At 38.4% G+C, this 16,537-nt stretch overlaps 1 protein-coding gene across 2 annotated transcripts in view; it reads right to left on the bottom strand.

Annotated features, from left to right (window-relative positions):
- Positions 1-7,078: 7,078 nt before the first annotated feature.
- Positions 7,079-16,537, bottom strand: part of LARS1 (leucyl-tRNA synthetase 1) — a 67,788-nt gene continuing 58,329 nt past the window's right edge. For both annotated transcript variants that reach the window (XM_026498991.4, XM_057307446.1), the window contains 3 exons: positions 15,233-15,328; positions 12,248-12,380; positions 7,079-7,466 (listed from right to left, as the gene is read on the bottom strand). In XM_026498991.4, coding sequence (XP_026354776.1) covers positions 7,261-7,466; positions 12,248-12,380; positions 15,233-15,328 — 435 coding nt within the window. In that variant the 3' untranslated portion in view covers positions 7,079-7,260. The remainder of the gene's footprint in view (positions 7,467-12,247; positions 12,381-15,232; positions 15,329-16,537) is intronic.

A 16,537-nucleotide genomic window follows, 5' to 3' on the forward strand; every position in this document is an offset into this window, starting at 1 on the left:
CAGACTCACCACCTCTCAAGTGCTCTAGACACATGTGGTTAGTGGCTGAACTACTGCACAGCACAGCTCCAGACCGAACCCCAGGATAGGGAAAACGAGGGATAGAAGAACAAATTACCATTTAGTCCTCCAAAGTGAAAATGGAGGCAGTACTCCCTTGTCACATTGCTAAGCCCTTAGGAGCAAGGATTATGTCCTCTCCTGTTTTGCTTTCTGGAAGTGAGAGAAGGGGCTCCCACCTTATAACCAAACAAGCTGTAAGCCTAACAGTGGACAATGAGAAAAGTTAATTGGTCCTGCAAGTCTGGGGTGGCATCTGAGTATTTTCCACAGAGATGAAGTTATATCCAAAAACAGCGAGGAGAGGAAACAGTGTAAGCAAGTATGGGCTAACACTGAGACCCTACCAGAGCCAGGCACGCTGATCTCCACTAAATAGTCATTAGAACAACTAAATGGATGAATTTCTCCAGACAAAAAGAGATGGACACATTGATGACCACCAACTAGAGAAGACACAAAACCATACTACCTCATCCGCACATCAAATATCTGCACTGACTCTGCAGACAAATCAACTTCAAATTTCACCCTGGAATCCAAGACCTTGTAAGGCCCGATTTACTTAACCTGCTTCCAGTTTTCCCCTCATTTCTTCCAGATACATATTCCATTCCTGGCATTATCTCCTCAACAAGCACACACTTGTTTTGGCTTCCAAGCCCTTACCCGCACCGAGTTCTAGAGTCGGGGAAGTGGACGGCTCTGCTTCAAATGCTACTCCAGTCCTAACCATCCTTCATGCTCCGCCTCACCGGTCAAGTCTCGTCACTCTGCTCTGCTTCAGCTTCTCCCTCCCCTCACAGCCCTGACAACACCGGCCTTGGACAAACACATTCCTACTTTGCGTGTATGCATTCTTTGTTTAGTAAGTGTGTCGCGGGGCACCTGGGTGGTTCCATCCGTTAGGCATCCGACTCTTGCTCTCAGCTCGGGTCTTGATCTCGGAGTCGTGGGTTCAAGCCCTGTGATGGGTTCCACACTGGGCGTGGAGCCTACTTACAAAAAAAAAAAAAAAAAAAATGTAGAAAGTGTGTTGCGATGAGCGGTCAGTATGGAGGCCAGGGCTCTAGTTGAGCTCTGCCACGAGCACACAGGATCTTCAGCGGGCTGCTTCTCACCTGTTTCTTCATGTGGCCTCTGTGCAGTTCGTTCAGCACGCCAGCTGCATGTCCGCACCTCAGAGCCTTCTGCCCAAGATGCCTTTCTGCCCAGATTATAGGCTAACAAAATTACGTATTTATTTACCCTCGGACCTACAGGGCTACTGCTAGAAATTTACTCTTAAGATACACCTCCACACGGGCGCCTGGCTGGCTCAGTCGGTGGAGCAAGCGACTCTTGATCTCAGGGTTCTGAGTTCAAGCCCCACACCGGGTGTAGAGATTACTTAAAAATAAAATCTTAAAAAAGGATACACCGCCACAAATATAAAACCACATATCACAAAGTTGCTCACCATATAATTCTACACAAAATCTATAAAACAGCAAAAGCTCAGAAACAATCTTAATGTTCATCCATAGGAGACTAGTTGAATAAATTGTGGTACACTTTTACAACAGTATGACACAAAGTGGGGAGAAAAGAAGAGACAGAAGGGGGACAGGAGGAAAAGGAGGAGGAGAAGGAAAGAAGATCTCTATGAATTAAGGTGAAAAAATATCCAAGCTATGTTAACTTAAAAAAGCAATGTGTAAAATAATTATATAACATGCTTTTTCTCTGAGAAAAGAGAAATTAAAGTACATATAGAGAGAGGACAAACTGATAGTAGCCAGAGGGCAGGGGGTGAAGGGATGGACAAATGGGTGAAGGGGAGTGGGAGATAGAGACTTCCGGTTATGGAAAAAATAAGTCACAGGGATGAAAGGTACAGCACAGGGAATACAGTCAGTGGGACTGTAATAGTGCTGAAGAGTGACAGATGGCAGCTACACTTATGAGCATAGCATAACTTACAGACTTGCTGAATTGCTATATTGTACCCCTAAAACTAGTACAACATTGTATGTCGTCTATACTTCAGTTTTTTAAAAGTACATATAAATATTTGCTGATTTATGGAAAAAGAAATACAGGAAAGACAATGCAGAAACTAAGGAGAATGGTTAGCTATAGAGCAGGGGAGGGAATATGGCACAAGAAAGTAAAAATGTTCTAAATGGATCAAGTTTTGACTTTTGAACTGTGTATTTTACTTATTCAAAAAAACCTAAACTCTACTTAGTATATTTGTTGTTAATAAAAGTACTGGATTAGTAATTCTGAAGTCACTATAGACCAAATGAGTAAATTTATTGAGATTACAGCATGGATGAAAAAAAAAGAATCCGTCAGTCCACAGCGATTTGAAAACAATGATGAAAGAAAAAAATTGAGAGCAAAAGGGAAACCTCTACTTTACAGAAGAACTATACCTAATAAATGTAAAAGAAATGACAAAATTAAGACCTCATCTTATTATAACTATCAATGTAATAATAAGTGGCAGAAAGATGACGAATGAATGCTGCCATTTCACCAAAGTTTGTAGGTAAATAGGATATTCACATTAGTCTCAAAATAATCACCTTACTAATTATAAGAGGGAAAAAGTCCCTTTCCAATGGGGAAATCTGAAGATACTACTTTAACCAGTGATGGGAACACACCAACAATATATCAATATATCGATCCTGATGTGATACAATGGGAAACAAGACCCGTGCAGCCAGTCTTGCCAAGAATTTTAAATCTGAATCTAATAATGAGAAAACAGACAAATCCAGATTGTGAGGGAAACTACTAACAATTGCCATGGAATCTCCAAAAACGTTACTGTCACGAAATATCAAAAAAGAAAAGAAAGCTGAGAAATTGTCTTATGTTTGAAGGAAGTCAAGAGATACAACCACAAAATGTAATGCTTGATCTCTGATTAGATCTTAAAAGTTTAAAAAAAAATTATTGATGAGTTAATGGGGAAATTTTATTACTTCATTTTTATTAGAAAAGCTTATTACCTAATATTACTGCATCATGTTAAATTTCTTGAGCAAAATATGTATACACACACACACACACGTATAGTGATTATACAGGAGAATGTCCTAGATCTTAGGAATTACAAGCTGAAGTATTAAAAGGTGAAGTGTCATGGTGTGTGCAACTTACTGTGAAATGGTTCAGAATTTTTTAAAAGTATATTCTAAATGCAAAATGGTATCCTGGATTGGATCCTGTAATAGCAAAACAGTAAAATGACATCAGTGACATCCGTGCAAAAAAACTGGTGAAATCCAAATAAACCTATAATTTAGCTATAATTTAGTTAATAGTAAAATACCAATGTTAATTGTATAGTTCTGACAACTGAACCAAGGCTATATAAGATGTCTGCTAACATGAGGGGAAACTGTGAAGGGTGTACAAGAACTCTCTGTACAATAGATGCTACTTTTCTATAAATTTAAAAGTATTCCAAAATAAAAAGTTTATTTTAAAAAATGCGTAGAGAGAGAGAAGGCAAAGGTGGCAAAATGTTAGCAATTGGTAAATCTAGGTGATAGGTATATGGATGCTTATTGGCCAATTCTTTTAACTTTTCCGTAGGTTTAAAATTTGTCAAAACAAAATGTTAAAATAAAATTAAGCTACAGAAGGTTAAAAGTAAAAGGACAGAGAAAGATAGTCCACATAAACACTCCAAAAGAAAACTGATGTTATTATATTAACCCCATAGCCTTTAGGCAAAAAACATTTCTAAAAATCAAGGAATACTTCCCAACTAGAAAAAGTTCAATTTACCAGGAAGATAAAAGAATCTAAATTTATATGCACCTAATAAAACAGCATCAAAATATATAAAACAAAAAGCTGTCTGAATTACAAGAAGAAATAAGTAAATCCATGATCTTGGGAGATTTCAGTACACCTCTCAAAAACAAAGCAAGAAAACAAAACAAAACAGTAGGATACAGATGTGAACAGCTCAATCTACAACTATGACCTAAAGGACATATATAGAACATTACGATTGTAGAATAAACATTCTTTACAGATTCACATAGAACATGGATAAAAACAGCTGAAGAAAAAAAAAAGATCTGACAGTGTATGTTAATTAAATTGAATTTAAATTAAAAAAAATTTTTTAAAGATGTCAGTTAAAAAAAAGCATGTATAGGGGCGCCTGGGTAGCGCAGTCGTTAAGCATCTGCCTTGGGCTCGGGGCATGATCCCGGCGTTCAGGGATCGAGTCCCACATCGGGCTCCTCCGCTGGGAGCCTGCTTCTTCCTCTCCCACTCCCCTGCTTGTGTTCCCTCTCTCGCTGGCTGTCTCTATCTCTGTCAAATGAATAAATAAAATCTTTAAAAAAAAAAAAAGCATGTATAAAAACTGATTGTATACTGACAGGGACACAAGCTTGTCTTTATGGGAGGAGGCACAAGGTAGACTTCTGACGTGCTGGCGTTGTACTGTTCTTTGACTGAATGGTGATTACATAGGTTTTGCTCTGTAGATAAGTTGTTTTGCAGCTAATATTTTTGTCAAATCTTTTCTATTTTGAGTGTATATTATATATTTCTTGTTATTCACTTTTTCTGTGTGTGCATATCTCACAACTTAAGAATTAAAATCCTTTAAGGAAGATACCAATCTCCTATCACTACAGTAAGCCCAATGCAGCCTGTTTTCCTTCAGCATTTCAACTAACTGCTGTTTCTTCAGTTGAGCACCAGATGAAGCAATGGGCTTACGCTTACAGGCTTCCTTGTACAAAATTGATGTATCTTTTTTTTTTTAAAGATTTTTATTTATTCGACAGAGACAGAGACAGCCAGCGAGAGAGGGAACACAAGCAGGGGGAGTGGGACAGGAAGAAGCAGGCTCCCAGCAGAGGAGCCTGATGTGGGGCTCGATCCCAGAACGCCGGGATCACGCCCTGAGCCGAAAGCAGACGCTTAACCGCTGTACCACCCAGGCGCCCCAAAATTGATGTCTCTTTAAACACAAGAAGCATATTCAGCCCAGCAAGATGCTCATTCTAAGAGAGATCCAAGGACCTGAGCTTGCAAGAAAGGAGGATCTATGAATCCCAACTCACATTTAATTCAAGGCAGCATAGGTTCATAGGCTCATCTAGTAAAATAGGCATAATCGGGGCCCCTGGGTGGCACAGTAGTTAAGCGTCTGCCTTCGGCTCGGCGTGATCCCGGCGTTATGGGATCGAGCCCCACATCAGGCTCCTCTGCTATGAGCCTGCTTCTTCCTCTCCCACTCCCCTGCTTGTGTTCCCTCTCTCGCTGGTTGTCTCTATCTCTGTCAAATGAATAAATAAAATCTTTAAAAAAAAAAAAAGGCATAATCATCCACAATATTAAAACTATTTTCCATCCTTTTTGTTTGCTTTTTGTTTTTTGCCATGCACATGTAGTTTAATTTACCTAAATTAAACATAAGTGAGCTTGCATTTAGGCACCAGGAAAAATTACTTGATTTAGGGAATAACTAAGGCTATGCAGACTGAGGAAGCAGCAAAAGAATCTAGAGGGCAAGCAAAAAAAACAGTGGCCCCACAGAAGCCAACACAAAAGACATGATTATAGCCTACAATAACCTTAAGCCAATACATCTTGGGTTTATTTATTATTATTATCATCATTATTATTAATCAGAAACAGCTACTGAAGGCTTATCACTTGCCAGGTACTATGTTATATATATGGTTTTCCTAGAATGTTTCATCTAAACATCTCCTGGTAAGCCTAGAAAGTAGATAGACACATTATCACTTCCATTTCACAGATGAAGAAACTGAAGCTGAGTAACTGGCCAAGATCACCCAAATAGCAAACGGAAGAAGTGATCTAACCTAGCTAGTCTGACTTCAGAGCATGTGACCTTACGTGCTATACTGTGCTGCTGGCCCTTACCAGATAAATGATGACTTGCACTTGACCTCTAAGGGATCTTTCAGTTCTAACATTAAATGAATTACTTCAATGCATCTGTGATAAAGCATTCAGTGTGGTCCAGTAATGTCAAACTGTTGCAAAATAAAAAAGCTTAGTAAAATCTCTTGACTTAAAATGAAAATTAGAACTCAGGTTTCTTATGGTTATCAGAATTGGTCTTTGCCCATGTTGTTGTTTTTTTTTAAGATTTATTTGCTTGAGAAAGAGCACACGTGCACCTGTGAGTGGAGGGGGAGGGACAGAGGGACAGAATCTCAAGCAGACTCCCCAGTGAGCACAGGAGGCAATGCAGTCTCGATCTCACTACCCTGACATCATGACCTGAACTGAAATCAAGAGTCAGACATTAACCAACTAAGCCACCCAGACGCCCCGTCTTTGCCCATATTGAACTCTTAAAGAAATCAAAACTTTTTCTCTAGTGTCAGCCAATACCTAATACTTTTCCTCATATGAAGCAGAATGGCACAGATAATATCAAAAGACATTCCAGCAGGAGTAAAACAATAAATCTGCAATACAATGGACATGATCTTTAAACACAACTGGACTTGAGACAAATCTGACAAATGTAGATTTCTGTGGGGGAAAAAAATCCCCTTTTAAAATGCCTAAATTCAGTGTAAATCATTATAAACTGCTTATAAACTATTGATGTCAGCCCTAAAAAAACATTATTGGTGATTAATCAAATATATTAAAGCTAAAAGAATTCTTCTAAATATAAGACCTATTTGTTCTTTATACAAAATACTTAAGTCAAAGTATTCTCATGTGTTTTTTCAAATCATCATGAGAGTTCTGTTCTTTAAAAAGTAAAACGAACTAATTCAGTTTTTCTTTTTAAAGAAGAAATACAACTCCATAATCATATAATATAAAAAGTTGTTAGATAAACCTTAGCCTTCATAAGTAGTATAAAGTACACCTTGAAAAGAAACATACTGACATTTTTGTGTTAATATAAAAGACTAGAAGCTTCTGGGAAATAGCAATAGTTTGTTAAAAAAAAAAAAAAAAAAAGCAAAGTACAAACTACTTCTCTCAGAGGTCCCAATAAGGAAAAAAAAAAATTTATTAGGTTCAGGAATCCAAGATGACTTGGTGTAACTATGATTACAGAATTTGATGGTTAGAAATGAAGTATATTAAGGTCCAGCCGAAGGTTCTTAATACCCAATCTGTAGACAGAATAGTCACATCCCCAGAAACCAGGACATATCTCCAATCTGCATGAGTTTAATGAACCAGATAGATAATTGTATCACCAATATCTGCCCCTAGCCCATTTTCAGTGAGATGAATTTTCTTGCTCATGAGGTCCACATGGAAAACAGCATGCTCAGAAATGGGGGTCTTCCCAGTGTGCTCTTTCCCCAGGACAGGAACTCGCCGAGGCCCCAACAATGGATCATCAAATCTCATCAGCTTCACTTTAGAAAGGTCTACAGCAAAAAAGATGATCAATATGAGCATTTAATTATAGTCACTGCCTCAAACCCATGCCTGAGCCTGACAATACAAGCTTTAAACACACCAGTTGTTTATCTAAAAGATATTTTCATGAGATTATTAAATGAGACTCAATCTCAGAAAGCAGAGCTAAATCTAACAAATCCTCCTGGCAGCTTCTAGCCAGATCAAAGACTCAGAGACAGAGATTTTATGTAACACATCACCTGGAATTATAAACCAAGAGGAAGGATTGAGTATATTTTTGAGCATTATCCTATATGGTTTCTCAAATCACTTTTTATATGCTTCAGTTAACCATCTTTTTTTTAAAGATTTTATTTATTTATTTGAGAGAGAGAGAGACAGCCAGCGAGAGAGGGAACACAAGCAAGGGGAGTAGGAGAGGAAGAAGCAGGCTCCCAGCGGAGGAGCCTGATGTGGGGCTCGATCCCAGAACGCCAGGATCACGCCCTGAGCCGAAGGCAGACGCTTAACGACTGAGCCACCCAGGCGCCCCGTTCAGTTAACCATTTTTTAAAATAGCAGTAAGTTTAAAACTTCTTTCTCTTTCTTGTCTTGGTTCCTGGGATGCATTAAAACTGCTAGAGTTGTAGCTTTTTTCGAAAGATACTTCTGAAGAATTACTACTCTAAGAAACAGCATTACCAGTTCCTTGTTTTGCTCCAAGGATGAAGTGTTTGTATTACCAAGCTGATGAGAGACAAGGAGAGACGGAGAAGGACGGGGGAAAGGGCAGAGTTTTCTGAATTTTGAGCTTCTGGATGAGCTCCAATCCTGCCCTGCTTGAGATTTTTCTGATCTGCTCTTGTGCAAGCTGATAAGATGGCTCCTGGCAAAGAAAGCACTTGTCCCTTGAACAAATTTATGATCCGACAATCCTGCCAACAACTGAGCCTGAAAAAAATTTATTTATTTCAGCAATTCTGAGACATCCCGACATCAAGTGCTTTTATTTTATATAGTAGAAAAACATCATAAATGACTACAAATGCTGATTCTGGGTTTATATCTCATTCTAAGTGTAGCATGGCTAGTTATACTTAACCTGATCCACAGGAATAGAAGGTATTTTCTGAATTAGCTCCCACCCCTTCCTAAAGCAGATTGCTAGGTGGTCCGTGAGCTACACTCCCTCATGCTGCCTTGAGAGTATGAAGCTTAGCATGAGAGGGATAAGAGATAAAAGCAGACATTAATGCAGCTGGTGGCTATGCCAGGAGTACAAGTTATCCAGGCATTATATTCTCTTTGGGAAACAAAGACTGAAAGACTGCAAGTTTAGCGTAGGGATATTGAAGCTTACAGAATAATTACCCGAGACGACCATGAAGGCAAACCCTGCAGGAAAGTCTTATTTGGGGGAGAGAATACAATTCACTTTAACAGCTATTACATTTCAACAAGCACAATGATGATACTAAATATTTTGCTATGGAAGCAGTGAGAAGTTCTGCCAGCAGATTTTATGCATGAGGCCTTTACTGCAGATCTGCACCCTCACCCCTCCCTCTCTCTCCCTCTCTCACTCTCCTTCTCTCTCTCTCCCCCTTCTTCTCTGAAACAGACCTCCCTCATCATTCCCAGCAATTCTGAATCAAACTATTTCAAAGCCTTAACACTCAATCAGGCATCTAAGTGACAAAACATATTTGCTTTCATGTTTCACCATGTAGCTCATTACTGCCAATAATTCTTAGAGCTTTCTTAGTGCTTTTACTCTTCTTTTCTTATCGCAGACCTCTCTCATCACTGAAAATGCAGAAATTTAAGTCTGTAACTACACAAGAGTTCAGGCACTTGGAGAAATGATGAGAGTGACTGAAAGTCCCTAGGGATTGATAATGTGAAATGCAGCCTTTCACCTCCATGTTATCAGTTCATATGCGGCATGGGCTGGGAGTGATTTAAAGTCATTATCATCAAATAGTTGCTCAGTGGCCTTTGTGGAGAGAAATGATGGTTTCACTCCAGTCCCTCCTGGACCTAGATCATAATCACCCTCAATGCAATTGGCACTAATTGGACAACTTACTGGCTATTGCAGCAAACAGACTCAGAAATATGTTATTGAATTTCACTCCCTTCCTGTCTCATACACTCAATATACTTAGCCCCCTTAGATATCAAAGCATCCTGAGGGCTTTTGGAGAAGTCTCAAGGTTAGAGCTCTTCTGCAGATACTTGAAGGAATATCAATTTCAAACTCCACCCTAACATTTCTATCCATTTTCGAAAATTCACAGCAGCCACAAACATCAAACTTAAAGTACTTTATGATAATATTATTCACAGCTAGTATGACAAAGGATGTAAGAATTATGCTGGAGGCTCAGTGAGAAAAGACGAGATACAGAAAACACATTTCAGTACAATTCTGAAGAACCTCATCAGTCCCAGATCTGAGCATATTTAAAAGGGAGGCAGTTGTAACATTACAAAATACAATTTCCAATATAGGAAAAGATCCTCTCACATGCTACAACTTCATAATAATCCTACCCAGGGGGTCCACAGAACCACCTATTTTTTTTTAAAAGCCACCACATAGTTCTTCAAAGATAAGAGTTCTTCCTATTACCAAATCTTCTCATGGACCGAATATATGCAGTATAAAACAGCCAAATGGAAGGCCACAAAATGGCTTCCTGTACATTCATATTTAAAAGTTTTCGAGTTCTGCTTTCTGTGCCCTGTAACACCTGGCTTACCAAGGGAATGTGACAAAGGTCTACAACAACGTGGATGTACCTTGATATTTTGCTAACCAAAATAAGCCACTTATTCACCATTTCATGATTCCACTTACAGAAGATACCTAGAATAGTCAAATACGAAGAAACAGAAAGTAGAACAGTGGTTACCAGGGATTAGAGGGAGGGAGAATAGGGAAGCGTTATTTAATGGGCAGAGGGTTTCAGTGTGGGATGATGAAGAAGTTCTGGAGGTGAATAATGTGATGGTTGTACAACAGTGTAAATATACGTGATGCCACTGAACTGTACAATTAAGAAGGATTAAAATGGTTAATTTCATGTCGTGTGTATTTTACCACAATTTTAAAAAATGTTTACAAATGAAAAATCCCTAGCCCTCATATGCTGCTGCTACACAGAGAAACATAAAAGCATCCTTCCTGCTGACGTGCCCTTCCCCCCTTACCCCCTGGGTATAATTCCCAAGGTCCCATCCAAATAGTTATTTTCTCTGTGAATTCATTCCTGATCACAATAGCTGGAAATAATCTCACCTTTTTCTGTGCTATCAACTTTATCTGTATCTCCCTTACTGTACACACCAGTTCCTCCCTAGATTGTGATCACGTACTTGAATAGCTCAGGGCCCTGCTCCTTCACTAGATGCAGCCTCCTAATGAACAGTACTTTGTGAGCTCCCTGAAGCCTTAGTACATACACAGGAGTCTCTACATACATACTACATACGCTATACTGACAGTCTCTCAAAACAAGTCCACAGAAGATGCGTGAATGACCTCAAGAGAACAAAAAATACCTGTAGAATGAATTCCAAAGGGCTATTTTAAGTCTTCTATGTTAATGTGATATTGCTGATCTGAATATAGTTCCATAAATTAGGTCAGTGTCTTGGATTTCTAAGTCTCTTCAAAAAATTTCTATACTGATAGAACGTGACCCAATCAACTCTTGATTGCCATCAAGAAGAGAAAGAGAATGCAAAACAGGGAATCTCAAGATTAATTTGTCTTTATAATTTGGAAGAAAAATAATACAGAGATAGACTAATTCCCTTCACACCCTGCTCAGCCTCAGACCTGGCTGAGCAATAAAAAAAAAAAAAGCAGCTATAAATTATTATATTAAATCAAATCATGGAAGACCCAGACTTAATCTTGATAAGAAATTAATATTATTTACATATTTTAGCTGGAAGCACATTGTTTGGAAGAAAGAATACAACAAACTTTGGAGTCAAGAAGACCTGAATTTGAATTCCAGCTCCAGGATTTACTACCTAAATGAAATCTCCTAGTCATTTCAGCCTTTCTGAGCTCCATGTCATCATCTGTAGAAGGGAATGATAATACCCTCTCCAATCTAGGGCAGTTAAAGGATTAAATGGCTAATACACAGCAGTCACTCAACAAGTTTTACTCTGTCTCTCTTCCTTCCCCAGAAACAGACCTAGCAGGCAGGTTAGTTTAAAATATTAAATATATGTGTGCCTTCAATCTAAAAACCCCTAAGAGATAGAAATTGCTTGTTAGGGGCGCCTGGGTGGCACAGCGGTTAAGCGTCTGCCTTCGGCTCAGGGCGTGATCCCTGCCTTCTGGGATCGAGCCCCACATCAGGCTCCTCCGCTATGAGCCTGCTTCTTCCTCTCCCACTCCCCCTGCTTGTGTTCCCTCTCTCACTGGCTGTCTCTATCTCTGTCTAATAAATAAAATCTTTAAAAAAAAAAAAAAAAGAAAGAAAGAAATTGCTTGTTACAATTTGAAAGCTAGATGGAAACTTAAAAAATATCCAATCCACTATCCTCATTTTACTGAAAGAGGGATCAGTTTAGAGTTTAAGTGACATGGCCAAGTCACCAAGATACACAGCCACAATGTCCCAAAGAGAATACAGGCTTCCTGATTCTGAGTCCAATATTCTTTGCACAACATGACATTGCTGTCCCTAAACAGGCCAGTTACTCTTCTTTTTCCCCTCTGCTTAGAACTCATCATATCCACAAACTACTGCCAAATGTGCATTTCAGGGAAACCATTTACCTTTGATTCCTCGGTCCATTTTCATTAAACGCCTGATTATAGAATCGCGGTTATCTCCTTGCCTGATTTCAATTTTGGTTGAGAAGTGGCCATTGGATGGCTGGGGATTCACTAGGGAAACTGAAACACCAGGCTAGGAAAATAAAGAGAAAATAACTGTTATACGAAATCAAACTTGAATACTGCTGAGGGAGAGAAAATCTCTGCTCAATTTTTAATGCCCAGTGAAAAATTTAATTCTGGTATCCTAAAATCAAGATGGAGGGATACTCAAATATAAAAGAAAAAATATACAAAAGCCCATGCTTACAACCAAATGCCTAGATAAAAATGACTCTGTATTATATTGATGATGGATAATAACAGTAATAATATTTTCTCTTCCAACTCCCACCATTTATTGAATTTCAACTGTGTACCAGGCACTGTACTAAGCATTTTATAGACATTATTCCTATATCCTGGCAGGTAGCTCTTTAAAACCCCTTTTCACAGATGAAAAGCTGAGAACTGGTAACATTAAAAAAAGTACTCCAAGGTCACATAGGCAGTAAGAGGCAGAGCCAAGATTAAACTCAGTCATACACCATACTACGTCCTACATTATATAAGCTATATAGTCAAAGACCCTGCTCATTATTTTAAGTGGAAAAAGTCAACTAAGTCTTAAGGAAGACTTAAATACATAGTAGCTTAATAGAATGTTTGAAAGTAGCTTGAAAGAAACATATCTGTGGGGCACCTGGGTGGCTCATTCAGTTAAGCATGACTCTTGACTTTGGCTCAGGTTGTGATCTCAGGGTCCTGGGATGGAGACCTAGGTCAGGCTCTGCACTCATCAAGGAGTCTGCTTCTCTCCCTCTCCCTCCGTCCCTACCCCACTTGCGTACGCAGGTGTGCATGTGCACTTTGTCTAAAATAAATAAATCTAAAAAAAAAAAAAAAGAAAGAAAGAAAGAAACATTTGTATAGGGAACTCTATTTCATGTACCTATCCGTGGGCCAAAGGACTACACTTTAAAAAACCACCATATTTTAATGTACTGAGAGTATTCATAATACGAAGATAAATTTAGCATATATTCATGATCATGATTACCTCATTCTTTCAAAATAGGCTTTTCCTCTTTGTTGCATTTTCAATTAAATGTGGTAAAAGTAATAGAGTACTTATAAGTCCTCCGCTTCTCAAGAAAAGTAGGGCATTTTATGGATTCTCACAACGGCACTCCACTAGGCAATGGATTCTTTGAGACTAAATAAAGACAATCTCCCACAACTCCAAAATCTGCCTATCTTCACCAAAGACACTGGCCAAAGAAATGGGGGGGGGGGCATTTCTAGTATAGTCTAAGGTGATTCATCAATCTGGTTTATGCCAAAAGTCAAAAAGTCTTAAGTAACATTATAAAACCAAGACTCATCTAAAGTATGAAAGCTCCTCTTCACTGTTTAAAAAAAGGCTTACATTTCAATTTCTATTCTATTTTTTAATAAAAGTCAGGTTTTGACATAAAAATAAACTCAAAATGGATTAAGGACCTAAATGTGAGACCTGAAACCATAAAAATCCCTGAAGAGAGCAGAGGCAGTAATTTCTCTGACATCGGCTTTAACAATATTTTTCTAGATATGTTTCCTGAGGCAAGGGAAACAAAACCAAAAATAAACTATTGGGACTACATCAACATAAAAAGCTTCTGCACAGAGAAGGAAACAGTCAGCCAAACTAAAAGGCAACCTACAGAATGGGAGAAGATATTTGCAAATGACATATCTGATAAAGGGTTAGTACTTAAAAGATATAAAGAACTGATACAACTCAACACCAATAATAACCACAATTAAAAACACAAATAATCCAATTAAAAAGGGGCAGAAGTCATGAATAGACATTTTTCCAAAGAAAACATCCAGATGGCCAACAGACACGTGAAAAGATGCTCACCATCACTCATCATCAGGGAAATGCAAATCGAAACCACAAAAAGATACTACCTCACACCTGTCAGAATGGCTAATATCAACACAACAAGTATTGGTGAGGATATGGAGAAAGAGGAACCCTTGTGCATTGTTGGTGGGAATGCAAACTTGCAGCCATTCTAGAAAACAGTATGGAGGTTCCTCAAAAAGTTAAAAATCAAACTACCCTATAATCCAGTAATTACAGTACTGGGTATTTACGCAAAGAATTCGAAAACAGTAATTCAAGCAGATATAGGTAGCCCTATGTTTATTCAGCATTATTTACAACAGTCAAACACACACACACACCACATACATACACACAATGGAATATTACTCAGCCATAAAAAAGAATGAAATCTTGCCATTTGCAAGATTGCAACATTTGGATGGATCTAGAGAGTATAATGCTATGGGAAGTAAGTCAGTTAGTTAGATAAAGACAAACACCATATGATTTCCCTCATGTATGGAATTTAAGAAACAAAACAAAGAAAGAAAGAAAAAAGAGATAACCAAAAAACAGACTCTTAACTATAGAGAGCAAACTGATGGCTGCCAGAGGGGAGATGGTGAGGGGATGGGTGAAAGGGACTAAGAGTACATTTATCATGATGAGCCCTGAGTAGTGTATAGCATTGCTGAATCACTATACTGTATACCTGGAACTAATACAACACTATATGTTAACTACACTGGAATTTAAATTAAAAAAAAAAAAAAGAAAAAAACAGGTTAAAAAATCAGTTTTGAAGATCATATTTTGATTTTTAAACCCACAAATAACATCTGATGCCACCCATAAGAGCAAAGGAAAGCGAGCATCGTGCCAACCATGAAATTAGAAGAGCTCAAACCCAGCTTCATTCTAACAAACTATGTGGCCTAGACCAAAGCAATCACTTCAAGTCTCTGCACCTCACTTCCTTCCATCTTTAGATGATGGGCTTGGATATAACATCTAAGGTCTCTTCTGGCTCTAAAAGGCAATGATTCAGTGAGATTCTTTCAACTTACTTCTGTTCTAAAAACGTTAAGTGGTTTCCCAGGACAGCAGTCTTCCCTGACTTTATCTTCTGCTTCGGAGGCAAACTTGACTTCTATGTGTTCTAGCTAAATAGAAAAAGGGAAAATGAAAGTCATTAGTATCACTTAATATGACTGAAATTAATCATCACCTCATTTCCCCAAAGCACAAAACTAGGTTCTCCACTTAACACGAAATGGTCTGTGCATTCTTCAGAAAGCCAGCCAACCACAGGACAGAACTGAGAGCGCTCTGAAACTCAGGATCAAATGTTCCCACAGCATAATATTGTTTGAAGAGCAAGAGACTAAATCACTTAAACGTCCATCAAAAAAAAAATTCTTTAAAAGTTTTAAGAAAACGGTCTGTGCAATTTTATTGTTTTCGATATAAACATCAAATGAAATCTATAATCAATTAACATTGATCTTAAATGTCTCACAGCATTAATATTTACATAGTCGTGTTTACCACTGTTTTTTTTTCTTTTTTAAGATTTTTTACTTATTTATTTGTCAGAGAGAGAGAAAGAGCCCAAGCACGGGGAGCAGCAGGTAGAGAAGCAGGCTCCCTGCTAAGCAAGGAGCCCAATGCAAGACTCAATCCCAGGACCCTGGGATCATGACCTGAGCCGAAGGCAGACGGTTAACTGACTAAGCCACCCAGGCATCCCTGCTTGCCACTTTCTATAATGAAATCTGGCATCTATCTGCTGTATAAGAGAAAATGAGAATCAGCATAAAAGGCTTCCACTTGAATGAAGTTCAGAAATTTGGCATTTGAGGGGCGCCTGGGTGGCGCAGTCGTTAAGCGTCTGCCTTCGGCTCAGGGCGTGATCCCAGCGTTCTGGGATCGAGCCCCACGTCAGGTTCCTCCGCTGAGAGCCTGCTTCTTCCTCTCCCACACCCCCTGCTTGTGTTCCCGCTCTCCCTGGCTGTCTCTCTGTCAAATAAATAAATAAAATCTTAAAAAAAAAAAAAAAAGAAAAGAAATTTGACATTTGAGAATAGAAGACTTTCACTTAATTTTTTTATAAAAGACTTTCACTTAAATAAATGAAAAAACTTGGAAATGTAGCATATTGTATATGCCTGAATATAAGATGACCCTCAATATAAGCGCTCCCCGTTGTCCCAGTGAAAAAATCCAAAAACTTTTTTGACCTTCAGGAATATATATGAACATTTAGAAATATAAACAAAATAAATATCTAGCAATATTTAGTAATTTAATTAACTCATTTATAATTATATGACATAAAATGCTTATTTAGAAATAACTTCCTTCCATTACCA

This window comes from Ursus arctos, unplaced genomic scaffold, assembly GCF_023065955.2.
Source record: "Ursus arctos isolate Adak ecotype North America unplaced genomic scaffold, UrsArc2.0 scaffold_5, whole genome shotgun sequence".
Taxonomy (NCBI): Eukaryota; Metazoa; Chordata; class Mammalia; order Carnivora; family Ursidae; genus Ursus; species Ursus arctos.